The sequence below is a fragment of the Lepisma saccharinum genome, chromosome 7 (genome assembly GCF_977018435.1).
Source record: "Lepisma saccharinum chromosome 7, izLepSacc3.1, whole genome shotgun sequence".
Lineage (NCBI taxonomy): Eukaryota > Metazoa > Arthropoda > Insecta > Zygentoma > Lepismatidae > Lepisma > Lepisma saccharinum.
In genome coordinates, this window is record NC_139235.1 from 60,338,105 (window position 1) to 60,356,448 (window position 18,344).

Genomic DNA, 18,344 nt, shown 5'->3' on the forward strand with positions numbered 1-18,344 from the left:
GATTCTTGAGCTCTGGACACTTCCGCCAATAGAATTGCAACGGTAACGTCGTTGCATTGCAATCAAGCAGTCTTGTGTTCGATGCCCGGTGGACGTAGATAGTGGTTCAGATCCCATTTTCACGAAGTAGTTCCAGGAACAAAATGAACTTAAAAACAAATGCAACAACATTACAAAGTTAGTTATACTGAAAAGATGTATAGGAGAAGTATGAACTTAAGCAGTGAAATTTAATATAGTTCACTGCATAAAACCTTACCTGATATGAGCTTAGTGCCGATGCTCTCCCAGCTGGTCCCGTTAGGATAGAGCGTGTCTGGATTCAGGGATGAGAACCTGTTGTCCCGAAGATCCAGCGACAGGTGAGGAACCTTCTCCAGGGTTGTGAAGAGTCCCGCCGGAAGCTCCTGGACTTGGGTTCCCCTGAGCTGCAGCATCAGCTCGTAGTTGTTCTCGATCCCTTTCAGAGCATTCGGGCTGATGTACCGCAGGTTCCCGCCGGTTATTTCGAGGCTGCGGAGTTTGGGACTGAAGGCTCCTAGCAGCTGGTCGGAGAGGACGGGCTCCAGAATCTTTACGGAGAGCTTTCTTAGAGACGGAACGCCTGAGAGGACGCTTCCAAGGCGGAACCTGTACTTCTCTATCTGCGGCCACGTTTGGATCTTGAGCGACGAGAGGAGACGAAGCCTCACGAGAGAGTCCGAGTCGAACCTTTCCAACCTCGCTATGTCCTGGACGTCGAGACTCTGCAGGTTCGAGAGTCCCGCGAAGCTCTCCTTCGTTATGATCTTCAGGGGGTTCCTGGAGACGTCCAGAGACTTCAGCAGGGGCATGTGCGGCCATCCCTGGGAGGGAACACTCACTAACTTATTCCTGGAGAGATCCAAGTGACGTAGCCTCTCCAAGCCCTCGACGGAAGCGGAGGACATGTCCGATATGAGGTTGCGCGACAGGTTCAGACTCACCAGGTTAGGAAGAGGGACGTGCGGAGTGATCTTCTGCCCGGTGTTGGCCAGGTTGAGATGCTTCAGGTTCTGCAGGTAGTGAAACAGTTCTTTGAAATTGGCAGTCAGGGGGTTACCGCTCAAATCCAGCTTGAGCAAGTTGCTAAGGCTCATGAATACATTGTCGGGAAGAATGGTCAGCCTGTTGTGGGACAACCCTAACCCCAGGAGATGCGGAGTTTCAGGAAACATGGTGCTGTCCAAATGCTCGATGAGATTGTAAGAAACATCTAGGTATCGAATGGTGACTCCAACTTCGGCCAAGGCGCTTGTAGGCATGACTACAAAATTGTTGTGAGAGAGGTCCAGCTTCTCGAGCTTCGTACCCTGGAAGGCATCGCGAGGTAGAGAACGGATGTGGTTGAAAGATAAGTCGAGCATTCGGATGTTCTTGAGATTTGAAAATTGCTCGACCTGCAGCTGCTCAATGTGGTTGTGGCTAAGATCCAAAATCTGCAAGGACTCCACTCCTATGAAAGCCTTCTTTCGAATGTTCACTATACTGTTGTGCTCCAGAGTAAGGACTTGAAGAAAATCCAGATTGCCAAACGACGTTCCGTCGAGACGGGAGACTTTGTTGTAACCCATGTGGAGGCCCCTCAGGGACTTAGTGAAGCCCTGCAGGAAGTTGACCGGAACTTCCGGGACTCGATTGTGACTTATGTCCAGAGTTTTCACGTACAGGGGCGTACCGGTAGAACTAGCAAACAAGGATGAGATCTGATTGTAGGAAAGGTTTAGCGTCATGGGCATGTACTCGTTGGTCACGTTAAGAAATGAAATGAGGGAGAATTCCTTGAGGTTGTTCTGCTGCAGATCTAGCTTCAACAGATTCGGCAGCTGCACAAATGTCCGTGGTTCTATGTTATTGATCTGGTTGTCGGAGATCATGAGCGTCACCAATTTATTCAAACTTCTGAACGCATTGGAACGGATTGACCTGATCTTGTTGCCTGCCAAAACGACGGTTTGCAGTTCCCCGAGGTGAGAGAAAGTTTCCGTGTCGACGGTGTCCAGGTGGTTGTAGGAGAGGCGAACGTCCCTCAGGCTTTTGTGCACGTTTTGATGAAAGAGTCCCCTGGGAAGCTTCGCCAATCTGTTCGACTCCAAATTTAGATACTGCAGCTTGCCGAACGAGTACAAGCCAGTTTCTCCGATCGTTCTGAAGTTATTGTTGTCCATGGCCAGCCACTGCAGTGATGTCAGTGGTTTGAGGAAATCCTCGGGGAAATCCTCGCGGGACATTCCGAAGCTGGCTTCGAGATTGATCAAGCTGTTCCCGACGTCCACGAAGGCATCGGGATCCGCTTCTATAATGTGATTGAACGAAAGACTGAGTTCCCTGAGTTTCGGTGTTCGTCGAAACACGTGCGCATCGAGACGCGCGATCCTGTTGTTTCTCAACACCAGCGTGTCCAAGTTTGTTCCCCATTGAGTGAAATCGTCCTCGCGAACCTCTGATATGTAGTTATAGCCAACATTGAGATGGGAAAGTTTCTTACACTCCTGAAGAGCTTCCTTGGGCAGTCGCCTGAGGAGGTTTCCCGAAAGCGACACGGCCTTCAGGGAGTTAGAGAAGCTTTCAAAGGCATCGGCGGAAACATCTCGAATTTGATTAGACGGAATGTACAAAAACTTCAACTTCTTCAGCTGGCTCAGCGCCGGCGGGACTTTCTCCAGCCGATTGTGTCCGAGGTCCAAGTACTCCAGCGTGTGTCCCAGACCCACGAAAGCCCTCTCGTCCATGTCCCGTATCTTGTTCATCGTCAGATACACACGTCCAGCGTTCAGCCCTCTGAAAGCCTGTGCGGGGAGCGTCTCCAGGAAATTGTAGTCCATGTTAAGATCCCTCACCGTTAAAGATGCGTTGAACAAATTGTACGGGATGCTCTGGAGAAAATTCTCTCCGATGTCCAGCTTGTCCAACCTCTTCGGAAAGCGAAACGTGTATTCCGGTATCTCCTCCAGGTAGTTTCCTCTCAGGTAGAGCCACGACAGCCCCCTCAGCTCGTCCAAGGCCTGCGCCGGGAACATCGCCAGCAGGTTGTGGTTCAAGCTGAGCGTCTGCAGGGACGGAGGAAGGGACCCTGTTTCCAGACCCATAATCTTATTGCTGTCCAGATTAAGCCACACCAAGTGGCGAAACTCTGATAGTAAGTCCCGCGGGATTTCCGGGATGTCATTCTCTCCCAGAAACATATTCGTGAGAGTGCCGCGCATGTGGGACCAGTTTCCGTCCGTCAGAGATGGAATGTTGTTACTGCAAAGAAAGCAAGAAGATGCAATGAGTGAAATGAAATCTATATTTAGAGCACCGTATACACAAGCAAGTATGAAATCAGAAACCACGAATATTGGAAATTTTAAATCATTTCTCCTGGAAGTTCGGAAAGTACAACATAACGTGACGTCCTCCTTGGCCGTATCCAAGGTCCTAGGTTTCTACCCTGGTTATAAATTTTTGTCCAGGCAACTAAGATTGGAATTTATCAGGCGTTGTCCCCACATAAAGCGGCTCTGGGGCTTACCCAGTCTCAAACCAATAGGTACCTGGTGGTAAAGGCCGACGGAGCGTTGTGCTGATCACATCACCTGTAGCGATTTCCGGCAAATAACTACGTTTATTATATATAAAATTACCGAAAAATCCTACAAGTCTCATCTCTCTGTGTTCTTGGCGTAAAACGCTTACGTAATACATTAAAACTTGAGTAGTTCTAAAAATTCACTATAAGTGGCAGTACCTGTTCAGCTATTCTCGGCTGTTTCTTGTATCACACCAGTAGTGGCGATGACGTAACAGCAGCGCAGGTGAACCAGCAGTAGGTCACTCTCTCACGCTTCCACTAGTCTGCCCGAGTTCTAATCACGCGTCAGCTTGATGCGGAAGCAACAGCTGCTTCGGCAAAATTCGAATTGGGGCTCGCGTATACTTGGCCCGTTTCGGCAACTGGGGACAAGTGTTGCCTGGCGACAACGTTCACGTAGTTGTAAGTATCGTCAAGGAACTATAATACAGTAACTACTGACGATATTACGTGGAATGAACGAGGACGCTTATGACTGGGGGGCAAAGTTGGAAATTCACCCCCACGTTTCTTGGAGTCGATAATTATTCGTCAAGCATCCGTGGAAGGAAGGATAAACGTCGACGCAATTACGAGGAACATCATATTGAGGTGCAGTACAAAGTTATGAAACTTATTTTTGTCAAAAAAAAGTGTGGCCATTATACTTAGTGTTACAAGTGGTTTACTACGAATTTAACAGTGCTATAACCAGTGATTTTGGTGAAAGTGTAAAAGTGTTCCAATTCTACCTTTCCAATTCTTTCTTATGTAATTGACACGGCCGTTACACAAAACACAGTTAAAGCAACGTCTTGAGTTCCTCCCCTTTTTTCTGATGCGAACCTGGTGATTGAGAATATTTCGCGATACCATTGCTTGTCGTGGAAAATTACGTAATTTGCAATTCTTGCGCTGAGCAAAGTGAAAAGTTGGACCAAAAAAATATTGTACAATTTGGGAAGTTGAATTCTATTTTCCTTAAAACTTGCGAATAAGTCGTGTTAAACACAAATTGATTAAAACAAGTGAATCGTCGCAAAAATGCAACTGGTCTAATCGAGACATGTGACAATCCGTGCATAATGCATTGCTAATGCATTTACGATACCAAAGAAAGTAATTTGCCCCTTCTTACATCAATTTTTCCTAAAGAGCATCTAATTTAATGCGTAGTAATTCTTGTGCTGTTTATATACAAGAAAGGAATAACTTTTAAAGCTGTGTGATAAAAGCATCAAGGTTGTTAGTGAGCAATATAAATGAAAGCCATGTTAGAGACTAATGTTATATGTATTGAGATTGCCGAGTGTTGAACACTGGTGAGTTTAATTGGATTTTCTTGCTGAGGGAGAATACAATTTAGTTTTAAGCAAAATTATAGATGCTGTGTTCTTAAAGTTTTTGAAGTGCGCTGAAAGAAATTAACGAACTTTTACAATTGTAAAAATAGCATTTGTTAATTGTGTGATCCAAATGCATGTAGTAGCTCTTGTAATCTTACCAAATGTATCCACCTTGACACCTTACACAACGAAAATCACGTTTCAAATTTGATTGATCTGCTTTATTTTGCTTCGTGTTTCTGCCACTTTTGGCTAATCGCGAAGATGGCGATCAAAGTTCATATGTTAAAATTGGTGAAAGGAAAGTCACAAACATATATGGGCAACACAACACGAGTCCCACAGAGGGTTATACTGGCTGTGGATCCAGATGACAGAGCCTCGCTAGTCTTTAAAATGCAGTTGAGGGAGGTCCTGAATTTATTTTTTTCATGTTAACACTGTCACAACCCTATTGCGCAAAGTATGTGTACTTTTCTTTGTTTCGATTTCAAGTCACTTTTTATGACACTTTTTTGGTTAATCGGTACGGCGAGGAGTGACGATTTGATTGGATTGGTGAAGGAACACCCATGTCCAATGGAAGAGTAAAACCACACAACTTCGGTGCGGAGATCAAAATTTATTCGATCACCGAGTCCGGGCAAATTATTATCATCATCAGTAATAAAAGTCATTGATTTTGATTGATTCATTTGGTTTAATATACTTCGCTTTTCCGCCACGTTTGGCTAATCGCAAAATGAGGATGAGTGATGATATGAGGAAGGGACACTAAAAAATAACACCCATGATGCCCAGGCCGAGATTCGAACACGTGACCAGGGTTGTTAAAGGTCCAGGAATCCATAAATTCTAATGGGTTCTATTGGGTTGCTCTGCAGGACCGGAACATTTCTTCTAGCACAATTTAAATTCGGTCCTAGTAGTGTTTTGTTTCATTGAAAAAAAAGTTCTTGCAGCGTATTGTATTTCAATTGATCCAGGAAAAAGGTTTCTGGACTGTATCTTGAGCCGGAGAAAAGGTTAATGAACCGTATTTAAATTCATCCGGAAAAAGGTTTCTGGACCGTATTTAAAATCATCCGGGAAAAACGTTCCAGGACCGTAATTAAATGATCCGGAAAGAAGGGTCCCGGACCGAATAAAAATACTTTACAGATAAAAATGTTCTTTACGGTCCGGAACCCATTTACGCTTTGCTGATTTTTTCTCCTGGGCCGAAATTGAATTTATTTAAAATTCCTGGGTCTTTTACAACCCTGTTCATGATATCTGACATCGCAGAGCGATGTGCTAACCACTTAGCCACGGAGGCCTGCCCATTGATTTTGAGAACGTAAAGGTATCAGTAGTTCGCTCTACAAGGGCAATTTTATATAAAAAAAAAACTTCACCTTAAGCACCCGTGAAAAACCGCCCACCCCTGACACCTTTACCGGAAACAAAATATCCATTGGCAACCGCACGCACTGCGCCACCCTGGATCGCCGTAAGAGCACGCACCGTACGCGCCCACGCACTTTCAAGTGTTTTATAGCAATTGCCTCCTATCTGCCGGCGCTCGGCCTGTTATTAGCTCGTCCAACGCGCCTTGCACTTCCGCAAGGAAATGACGTGGCGTTACCCGAGGAACGTGTTTACTTGCGGGGTGGGTGGGGGGGTGCTCTCTCGCAGTGCAGAAGGCTCCCCTGTGGTGGGAATTTATGGCCCAAATACCTGGCCTCGTTCTATGATTTATAGCGCTCTCTTGCGATCCTTTTCACTTCGGCGATAAAAGCGAGCGCAAGTGCTGCCCCCTGCAGGCGAAACGCCGAATTTTTTATCTGTTACATCGACTTCAGTTTCAAGTGACTGAATAGTGTGTAATTTCGTCATGCAATATTGTCCAGGGGAGAAAAGAATATGGCGATCGGAAAGGCGGATGGCAATTTATTTTCTTGAATGGGTGTTATTTTTTCTTCCTCTACTGTCTACCCAGGGCTTATCAAATCGCATTGCTGGCTGAAAAATGTTCTTCTACGTTCAGCTATATAAGCTATGGTTTATTCCTTGTGTACGCGTGTCTTGACTTCACGCTTCCATTTGCAGCATACCGGGCGGCCACAATTAAATTTCCCCTCTTCAGAGCTATCTGGATCCCGTTTGAAGCATCGGATTGCGGTGAAACTTGGTAGAAAGGCTATAGAGAACATGGGGAAGCGAATGCTGACGGAAAAAATTAGTTCAAATTTTCACCACCAGATTGAAATGTGGAGCTGAAATGTGGTGCACAGTGAACATCATCCCGGGAAACACTTCGTGAGACCATTGATGACGCTGTCTTATGTTTCCAAAGCTTCATTCACTGAACGCTACTGTACCGACGTAATCTCACATGACTCCAGCTTTAAAATATTGGACCGAAGGGAATGTTGCTAAACATCAGGCCAGGAAATTATAGGATACGATTCTCTCGAACACTTTGGTGGTAACTGTGGAAGCTGAGGGTTTACCTTTTGAGGAACACTGACGTCCAATTTGGAAAGAAATTCGCACAAACCATCTACCATTTGTTTGTAAGAAGGTCTATCGTAATTGAGCTATGTCAAACTATTCTTTTCTTTCGGTGGTGGTGTTACTAAGTCAATACCTATTTTTAAGTTGGTAATACACAATGTAGAAACCACTGTATAATGGTAAGTATCACAGGGAATGAAAGGAAGTTATGTACCATTTTTGTTGCAGGTAACTTAACATGCAACCAATGCTTAGCACAGAAGAGCGAGCAAGAATTTCTGCAAGGTACGAGGTATGGAAATCGGTAGAGGATTATCTTGTTCCCATCCGACCATGATACAGTGGTCACAGTCCTCGGGAATGATTTACTGGAGGTAATGAGGCTTCCAGGAACGGATTATTTTTCCCAAAACAATCTCAATGGTATAGCGTGTTAGAGCGATCTCTCTGCTGGCCTGACGGACGGACTTTGTAGGGCTGCTTCCAAATATTTCCCACACGTGTTCAGTACGTACACAGAACCTGTTCTCATCCATATGACATTTTTCCCCGTGGCGGAGTGGTTATCACATCCCGCTACGACGCCAGGGGTTCCGGGTTCGAATCCTGGCATGGTCATGGATATTTGTGAATGTCTATTCATCAATTTTATCATATCATCACTCATCCCAATCTTCGCAAATTAGCCAAAAGTGACACAAAAAGCGAAGTAAAATAAAAGCAAGTCAATCAATCAATCAATGGTTTTGGGATTTAGCGTTGCATTTCGACCATTCTCAACTCTGGACTTGGACTACCGATTTCCATACCTCGTACCTTGCAGAAATTCTTGCTCGCTCCTCTGTGCTAAGCGTTAGTGCCATGTTCAGTTAACTGCAACATAAATGATACAGAACTACCTTTCATTTCCAGTGATAGTTGTCATTATTCAATGGTTTCTACATTATGTATTACCAACTTAAAAGTAGGCATTGAATTATCAGACACCCTGTAGATGCGTAAAAATTTGCTTCTTGCAAAACAATATTATTAAAAATATATTTTGAAATATATTCTAATAAAAAAATGTGAGCTTCTAAGAATTGCTATCGGAACTCGTATTCCTGGTTCGACGTGAACTCCCTTCAATTACTCGATCGCATCCTCTCCATATCAACACAAGTGGCACGAAACTACTTTAGCCCATAGGAGAAGTTTTTGCACACACGTACCTCCGTGTATCAATAATTTTTTTTACGAAGCAAACTTCCCTTCGCAGTTTTACGGCTTCTGTTAGATAACGTTAAAAGGCGTAACGTTTCATTTCTGTGCCAACGACGCTCTGAGCTCAAAGGGAGAGAAATCATCCTTCCATGTATGCGACGGTCGTAACTCTCGTGTGCTGCGTGAAGTGGCTCTCACAGGATATTAAAGGAGCTGCCATTAGGACCACCGTCGGATGGAATCACGTGACATATCTGGGAAAAGGTGCACGCCGTCCTGGGAAATGACTGTTTCAAAAAGAGTTTTATCCGCAAAAAGCGGGCCTTTTCTTTGAAGCTGCGAAAAGGAAGGGGGCGGTTCTTTTATAGAAAAACTTTCAAAAGGTTAACACGATTTTCAATATTGCTTCCCGCTATTTATTCTAAAATGGCGCCAATATATAGGAAATTGTACCGTCTGAATGTTATTATGGGTTTTATACGAAAGGTTGAGCAAAAGGTATAGAGCAGGAGGCTCATGCTGGTGCAGCTCCAGCCAAGAAATGATCTGTCGTCTACCGTTGTTCCCAATGCCAACCGTGTGTTTCGTGCAATCATGGAGGCTGAACGTGCTGTTACAAGAGTCCTTCCAAAGGGGAAACAAATAATGAGCTATCCAAACCTTTAGAGGGCAAATGCTCTTCTTCTAAATGTCGCGTGCCAGGTAAGCAGTTTCGCACGCATGTGTGGTGGCCGATGAAAGCAAGCAGACGAACGAAGTTCATGTTAAAATATAATGGGACAGCCAGGTTGTGACCGGGTAGGGAAGTCCTGTTCTGGGATTCCAGGATGAAGCGAGCGACATCAGCGCATCCCTCCCCCCCCCCCCCAAATAATAATAAATAAATAACAAAATTGAATATGTTCCGAAACAAATTTCATTAAACGCACGTAAATGAAATTAGGCGGGTGACAAAAGTTCGCGTTGTTGCCACGTGGGAGCAAAACCCCTTGCGTTCTCGTTGTAGAGTTGGTCTTTGTAATCCACGCGATACACACTGACATAATTTGCTCGAAATGTCAGGATGACACAAAAGGACCCCAGAGAGAAGTCGGTCTGACGCTCGAAGTAGGCAACGCAGGCCGGTTGACGTTGCCACGCAGTGCGCGGGAACCAGAGACTTTTGTCCCTGCCTCGGTTTGCTTTTCCCACATGTGGCACCAGCGCAATTCTGCCCAGCCGCCTATTTTCATGGCCGTGCGTTTAGTTTCAAACTGAATATTGTAAAACGCAAGTTCTCTTTTCTGAACTCAGAATAAGGGAGACAATCTACAATCCTAACACTGGATTCCTACACAACTCGCAATATTTAAATTTCAAATTTAATGACAGCAAGAATTATAGAATAAAAACAATAACAGATCTGACACCCACTATGCAATCATCGAACTCCTCACTCACGGGGTACTTAGTATCGTTCTCGTCTCCAGAAATAAAGAACTGAAATATTATAAATGAAGTACCATGCATTTTTTTCTTCATTATAGGTGTGCTTTACCTACGTCACAAAGTGTTGCATTGTGGCTTCGAGCGGCCATGATTGAGGCCAGTTCTTGTAAGCATACGGAATTCAAGCGGGCAGGCGGGAGATACTAGCACAGATATTCGTGAATTATAACAACCGTGCAATTGGTGAAGATGTAGCGAACGCTACGTGGTGGATATTTTCTTGCAAACGTGGAATAAAATTGGCCGCAAATATGGAAGCTGTGCGCATGCTGCAGTCACATGAGACTCATCTATGTTATTTTGTCATGTACATATACTTTATCAATAAATAACCAATAATGCCGACGGAGTGGATAGCGCATTGCACTACGAGGCCAGGGGTCCCGCGTTCGAATCCTGGCCTGGGCATCATATAATCACTCATCCCCATCTTCGCAAATTAACCAAAAGTTGCACAAGAAGCGAAGTAAAATAGAGTGTGAGGGAGTCAAAAGGGAAGATTTAAAACATTCACAAAAAATAGAGAGAAACACTCTTCCAGCAAGATGGTGCAACTAGCCATACTGCCAGAGTGTCTATGGATGTGCTTAGACTCGCATTTCATGGTCGTCTCATCAGCATATTCGGCGATATTCCGTGGCCTGCCCGTTCACCGATTTGGCGGCTCCTGACTTTTTCCTTTGGGGTTACCTCAAATCCAAAGTATTCAAGGACAACTCTCCCAAGAACCAGGGATAATCTGAAGAAGCGAATTCGGCAAGAGATCCACAACATTCCGTTGGAGATGCTACGAAGCGTCATGGGTGGATTTACTCTGAGACTCCGACAATGTGTGCAACACCAAGGACGCCATCTTACGACAGCATTTTCAAAAAAATGAACCTTTTTCAGGTACACTAGTAATTTCCACTCATGTACAGTACATTCATGTTTAAAAAATAAATAATATTTGCTCTCTCTAATTTTTGTGATTTTTTAAAAAAACCTTGCCGTTTGACTGCCTCACCCTGTATAGCAAATCAATCAATCAAACCAATAAATAAGATACATTAAAAAGCGTAAAATTCATGCAACTGATATCCTGATATACTTTAAGGTACCAGGACAACAAGCGCATAGTCTCGAATATATGCGGGTGGATGCAGGATTACTTCGGGGGGTTGCCCTTCTTTCCATCTGAAATACCTGCTCCCTATGTGGCGGTTGCCATTCCTTCCCCTTCCATTCGTTACAACCCTGGCAAACAAGTGTTCGAAATCCCCCTCCCAAAAGGGAAGAGAAGAAGATAACACGCGAAGTCTGAACTAAGATCAGGATTTCAAATTATCCAATATCTGTTTCGGATGCAACGGATAATCCGGATACCGAAATATCTGGAAAATTCGGATATCCAGAGAATTAGGATATGCCGATAATCCGAATATCCAAAAAATTCGGATATCCGCATAGAACAGATTTGATGAAGGATCTGTAGAAAATCCGAGTAGTGAAATACGAAAATGACGAATAAAAGAATATTGTGTATAAACCGTAAAACAGATAAACAATAAAACTATCCGTATAATGCACACATTCGGATATCCGGACGTTTGGTATTATCAGAATATCCTGATAATTCGGATAATCCGAATATACGGATAATCCGGATAATACGAACAATCTGGATATTTTGATAATCCTGATATAAGATATATGCGGATAATCCGGATAATTTGATATCTGGATAATACGGACAATCCGGATATTTGGATAATCGGATATCCGGATTCGAATGTCAGAATTTTTTGTATCCGGATATTTGAAATCCGGATAGAAAATTATCCGATATCGGAAAATTGTTATCCGGATTTGGCCGTCCTGGTTTCAACTGCTCGTATCAGTGGGTGAAATCACTCACTTGATGGCCGTCAAGGTCTTCAAGCGAACGACAAACCACCGAGTGGCGGGAGCGGTACCAGGAAGGGGGGGGATAAGCGACTGAAGTTACCAGCCTTCCCAGCAGCTTATACTGCTTCGCTCTGCCCACTCGATTCCCTCCTCTTTCCTTACCGCTATGCGCGGCCTTACTCCAGGGTATACAATAGCTAAGCAAAAACTCTTTCGAAGTTAAGTTTCCTTGGTTAAGAAGCCTTCGTAATGTATTTAAACAGAAATATTAATGAACATTTAAAACGCTGCCAATTTCAAGGTTGATTTTACGGACACAGTTTGTGAATTTCAAAGCTTTTTTTTAATGTAGCCTTCCAATGGCATTATGAATTTGTCACTATTAGGAGGCGGGCATATTACCACATGATTTGTTGCAGCAAAATTCAAGGACTCAATTTTCGATTTTCGAAGGACCCGCGTTGGATTCCCGGTGGAGGCACGTTGAACAGTGGTTCGGAACCCTCTTTAAACTGTACGTCCAGTCCCGATTACTTTATCTATCAACAAAATTCCTTGACTTTTCCAAAATTTACAGACCACGAACCAAAATTTTCCAAGTTAAAGCCATTAGGGCAGTTCATTAAAATATGTCACTATATTTTACAATCCCACTTAACCAAGTTTTAGGAGTATACACTTCGCATGTAAAAGTGATACGGGCAGGTTTGACCTATAGTTAACAAAGATTTTTTTTATAAAAAATCATGATATAATTATAGTAAAAATTAGTTATATAATCTGTATTAATTCTAATATCTACCAAACACAACCCAAAAATTGCGGAAAGAAAGTGTGGAAATTCCATTAGCCACTTACTGTAGTAGGTATCTCGATGAAAATATTTCAAAACATGACCTTTCCTACAGTAATTAATATTGTAACTACTGGTAATACTCAGCCTATCAAATTGAAGTATGGGATGTCCAGAACAGGTAAAAATTTATTGTTTGTCCTTTGTGTTCTTTGTTCAAAAAACTATTCTAAAAAATGTTGATTCTTCCAGAAACTGAATTTTCGAGGTTTTCCAGACATTATCTATTCCTAAAAAGGACAAACTTCAAGCAACATATTAAAAATTGGAACAAACAGGAGTATTATATCTCATATGTGAAATACAATATCTGAAACAGTAATAGAAAAAGTAAACATTTTAACATCTTTGGGACAGTCGCAGAAGCTACCAAAAACAAATGAAAGTTCATCTGAAGTCTGAAAAAGTGGTGAACTCTTGGAACCTAGTGTTATAATAGGCAAAAGGTAAAATAGATAGTAGCCACTTACGACAGCATACTAATGAATGACTCTTGTCAATCGAATTGAGACAAATACTTCAGGCACGTGATTAAAAGCAAGTAACATAATAATCCGACCACCTGTAATTATTTGCACTGGCGATCCATCGATAGCCTTCTAACTCGGTCACAGGATCTAGTGCGGAGTCGAGTGTCAGGAGCATAATATACATCAGACAATAAACCGCCGCCAACAATGCCCTTGTGTTCGATCTTCAAAGCCAGCCGCGGGAACAAAAGGACTGCCTGCCACCAACAACCAGTCCAATTGTACGAGTGGTCCTTTCAGCAAATGAAATGCCCGCTTTCGAGTACTTGTATTGGTGCAATTGCGTTAAATTTCATGTTGGAGGGGCTTATTAAACTGGGCAGGGATTTGTGGATAATGATCAAAGGCGCTAATGAGGATTGTAATATCGAATACCAGCAGCGCGGCTGGAATTCAACTTTCGATATTATTCTAATGGGCGGGATTTGAAGTAAGAGCGACTACAAGTAACATATGCCGAGACTACTGTATTAAGAGCAAGTGAAAAACTCATTTATGTCGAAACTACTGTATCTACAGCTAGTGAAAAAGTAATTTATGCCGAAACTACTGTATTAAGAGTAAGTAAAAAGGTAATTTATGTCGAAACTACTGTATCTACAGCTAGTGAAAAAGTAATTTATGCCGAAACTACTGTATTTACAGCAAGTGAAAAAGTAATTCATGTCGAAACTACTGTATCTACAGCTAGTGAAAAAGTACTTTTTGCCGAAACTACTGTATTTACAGCAAGTGAAAAAGTAATTCATGTCGAAACTACTGTATCTACAGCAAGTGAAAAAGTAATTCATGCCGAAACTCTACTGTATTAAGAGCAAGTAAAAAGGTAATTTATGTCGAAACTACTGTATCTACAGCTAGTGAAAAAGTAATTTATGCCGAAACTACTGTATTTACAGCAAGTGAAAAAGTAATTCATGCCGAAACTACTGTATTAAGAGTAAGTAAAAAGGTAATTTATGTCGAAACTACTGTATCTACAGCAAGTGAAAAAGTAATTCATGCCGAAACTCTACTGTATTAAGAGCAAGTAAAAAGGTAATTTATGTCGAAACTACTGTATCTACAGCAAGTGAAAAAGTAATTCATGCCGAAACTCTACTGTATTAAGAGCAAGTAAAAAGGTAATTTATGTCGAAACTACTGTATCTACAGCAAGTGAAAAAGTAATTCATGCCGAAACTCTACTGTATTAAGAGCAAGTAAAAAGGTAATTTATGTCGAAACTACTGTATCTACAGCTAGTGAAAAAGTACTTTTTGCCGAAACTACTGTATTTACAGCAAGTGAAAAAGTAATTCATGCCGAAACTACTGTATTAAGAGTAAGTAAAAAGGTAATTTATGTCGAAACTACTGTATCTACAGCAAGTGAAAAAGTAATTCATGCCGAAACTCTACTGTATTAAGAGCAAGTAAAAAGGTAATTTATGTCGAAACTACTGTATCTACAGCTAGTGAAAAAGTACTTTTTGCCGAAACTACTGTATTTACAGCAAGTGAAAAAGTAATTCATGTCGAAACTACTGTAATTACAGCAAGTAGAAAGGTAATGTATACCGATATTACTGTATTTACAGCAAGTGAAAAGTAATTTGTCGAAATTGCTGTATCTAGAGCAAGTTAAAAAGTAATTTATGCCTAAACTACTGTAATTACAGCAACTAGAAAGGTAATGTATGCCGATACTACTGTATTTACAATAAGTGAAAAAGTAGAAAAATAGGGTGATCTTAAAGTTAATATCAGTTTTAATTCATGAAGGCCGCAAGTGAGAAAACTATTCATTATGCAGGCGGGATTCCAGACCGAAGCGACAGGCGAGAAGGGACATATGTCACTTGGGAACGAACCTTCTGGAATATGTGCTACCTGTCGTTAACAAAGTGACACCACAAGCTGCTCGTTCCGTTTGCACGGTGAATGATTTCATACAGAATGGTTGGATACGGGTGTTGTTTGTCGCTTCTGCGAAGTTCCCGTGTCGCGTGAGGCTTAAGTCTGAAAGCTCACTAATTCACGCTTCTGCAGTTCAATCTTACTGCGATGTCTACTGTAACTGCCCATGACCTCCATCTTACCTCACGGAGCTCCGATAAGTCACTGATCCACAAGGAAAAAAACCTTGGACGAAAAGTCCCCGTGCAGCTTTCACTTCTTCCGTTCCGCTCGGGCCATAAGGAACCATGGTCCACTCTCCCCCTCCCCTCCTCACGGAAGTACGGTGCACAGAAGTCGCGGGTCTGAGCAGGTTTTTTTGCTTGTGGTTCCACTAGTTATTCAATCTACGAACGGAGTTAGATCGGGCAACCGAAGAGCCCACTATCCATCTTCCGGAAAAGCTGCTGTTTCGTTATTCATGAGTCGGCTTTCAATAAATGGATCCTGGGTTCGTTCCCAATGGAATGGAGTGGTTCGATTCCAACTTTAAACTTTAGGTCCAGATCCGATTGGTCTGTGCAAAAAGTGCGCCTAAAACAAACTTGAGCCTCCACGATGGCGTAGTAATAAGGTCGTCGAATTGTAATCAAGAGGTTCCAGATTCGGTACCCGATGGAGGCACATAGTGGTTCGGATCTCATTTAAGCTGTAGGTCCAGTCCAGATTAGCTCTCCTGTGCATAAAGTAAACTTAAACACAAGTTAATGAATCAATTAAACTTGAGTTATTCACGAAATGGATACTGACTTTTGTAATGTAGGGGCTGAGTAGGAAAGGTGCTAATTCCACAAAAATGTAATTTTACAGGATAAGCATTTGATTTCATGTGATTTTTATTCTTTAGCGTCCCTTTTCTGCAACTTTTGGATAATCGTGACGATGAGGATGGTGAAATTGACAAAGGGACACTCGCAATGAGCACCTACGTCCAGGTCAGAAACCGAGCCCGGTGCAGGAAAAGCATTTTAAAGCAATATGTTTCCTATAAAATGTAATAGACATGCATTTGTAAATGCTTCTGTAGTGAGGTAGGCACATGCCACAAGGTTGGAAGTTACAGGAATTGACGCTAGATGGCACGAGTTGTCGAATGTGCAAAAAAATATAACAAACCCACATGTGAGTGGCATGGCCCCTTTCTCACTGAACTCCTCAATCGTATTTTATGTATGTTTCAATCGATTATGGCACTTTTTTGTTTCTTTAGGCAAATAATGACGATGATGATGATTGGATGTTTATCAAAGAAAATATTCATAACTTCAATATAAGACACTCTGTACACACACACAACACACGATTCAGTTATAAGTTGGACACACCATCAACCAGGCTAAGCAAAGTACAAAATAATTACAAACACATGGGAATAAAACTCTTCAACCAGCTGCCAGGGACAGCTGACTATACACCTCTAGAAAAATTTAGAAGGATGCTACAAGACTGGCTAAGAGAAAAGGTTTTCTACTCAATAGATGAATTTATTCTGCATTCAGAAGATGATTTAAATTTCTAGAACTCTTAATATATGTAATACTGTCCTCTCCATACTTACCCTATATATTTATGTAGCATGTATATGCTATTCTTGTAATACGTTTTATATTAATATATTTGTGCTATTCTTGTATTATGTCCTATATTTATATGTTTATACTATTCTTGTATATGTCCTATATTTGTATGTTTATGCTATTCTTGTATTATGTCTTATATTTGTATGTATATACTATTCTTGTACTATGTCTTATATTTGTGTGTTTATACTACTCTTGTATTATGTCTTATATTGGTATGTTTATGCTATTCTTGTATTATGTCCTATAGGTACAGCGTGTTTCAAAATGATTTGAACGATAAAAAATCGTTCCATGAGCGTTAAAACACTATCAACGATTAAAATTGTATTCAAATACTTTCTACCACATCCTCGAGTTTTGTTTGACACGGTCGTAGTAGTTCAAAGTTCTTCCGCCAGGTGGCAGAGTGATACGTTGCAAGATGGCTGCCTGTGGTGCACAGAAAGCATTTTGCATCCTACAATTTCACGTTAGTCAGTCTGTTGTGAGTGTTCAACGTGAGTTTCGTACCAAATTTCGTAAAGAACCACCATCAAAGAACTCCATTCGCAATTGGTATCAACAATTCAAGACAACAGGATGCATTTGCAAGGGAAAATCGCCTGGTAGGCCTTCCACGTTTGAGGCAGATGTCGAGAGAGTTCGAGCTTGTTTTCAACGCAGCTCTCAAAAGTCTATAGCGAGAGCTAGTCGAGAACTTCAAATGTCTCGAACAACTGTGTGACGCGTAGTGCGTAAGCGTTTACACATGTATCCCTATCGAGTGTAGTTGTTACAACATTTAACAGCTAATGATCAACAGCTTTTACGTTGGCCACCAAGATCACCGGACATAACCCCCTTCGGTTTATTTCTGTGGGGACATGCCAAAGACATTGATTTGATATATTTTTTTCTTACTTCGCATTTTGTGCCTCTTGGCTAATTTGCGAAGATGAGAATGAGTGATGAAATGATGAAATGGATGAATGGACATTCACAAAGAACCATGCCCGAGCGGGATTCAAACCAGGGACCCTTGGCGTCGCAGTGCGATGTGCTAACCACTCAAGCCACAGGGTCCGGCCCAAAGACATTGTGTACAAACCACCTCTACCCCAAGATGTCCGTGAACTGCAAGAGCGCATTACTGCTGCAGTACAAACTGTTGATGAAAACATGCTGAAACGGGTCTGGGAAGAATTGGACTACCGAACTGATGTATGCAGGGTAACAAAGGGGATTTGTGAGTTACTGTATTTTTGTTTTTACCACTAAAACTTGGACAGTTTAAGTACTTATGTGTCAAATTTTAAATAAATTGCACAATTAATAAAAAAATTATAAGGAGTTGAATTCGTTCAAATTATTTTGAAACACGTGATATTTGTATGTATGTTTATACTATTCTTGTATTATGTCTTATATTTGTATGTTTATGCTATTCTTGTATAATGTCTTATATTTG

General features: G+C 41.9%; 1 protein-coding gene across 1 annotated transcript in view; it reads right to left on the reverse strand.

Annotated features, from left to right (window-relative positions):
- LOC145989867 (chaoptin) overlaps nucleotides 1–18,344 on the reverse strand; it is an 838,754-nt gene that overhangs the window by 14,552 nt on the left and 805,858 nt on the right. The window contains exon 6 of the mRNA XM_083125332.1: nucleotides 260–3,264. Coding sequence (XP_082981458.1) covers nucleotides 260–3,264 — 3,005 coding nt within the window. The remainder of the gene's footprint in view (nucleotides 1–259; nucleotides 3,265–18,344) is intronic.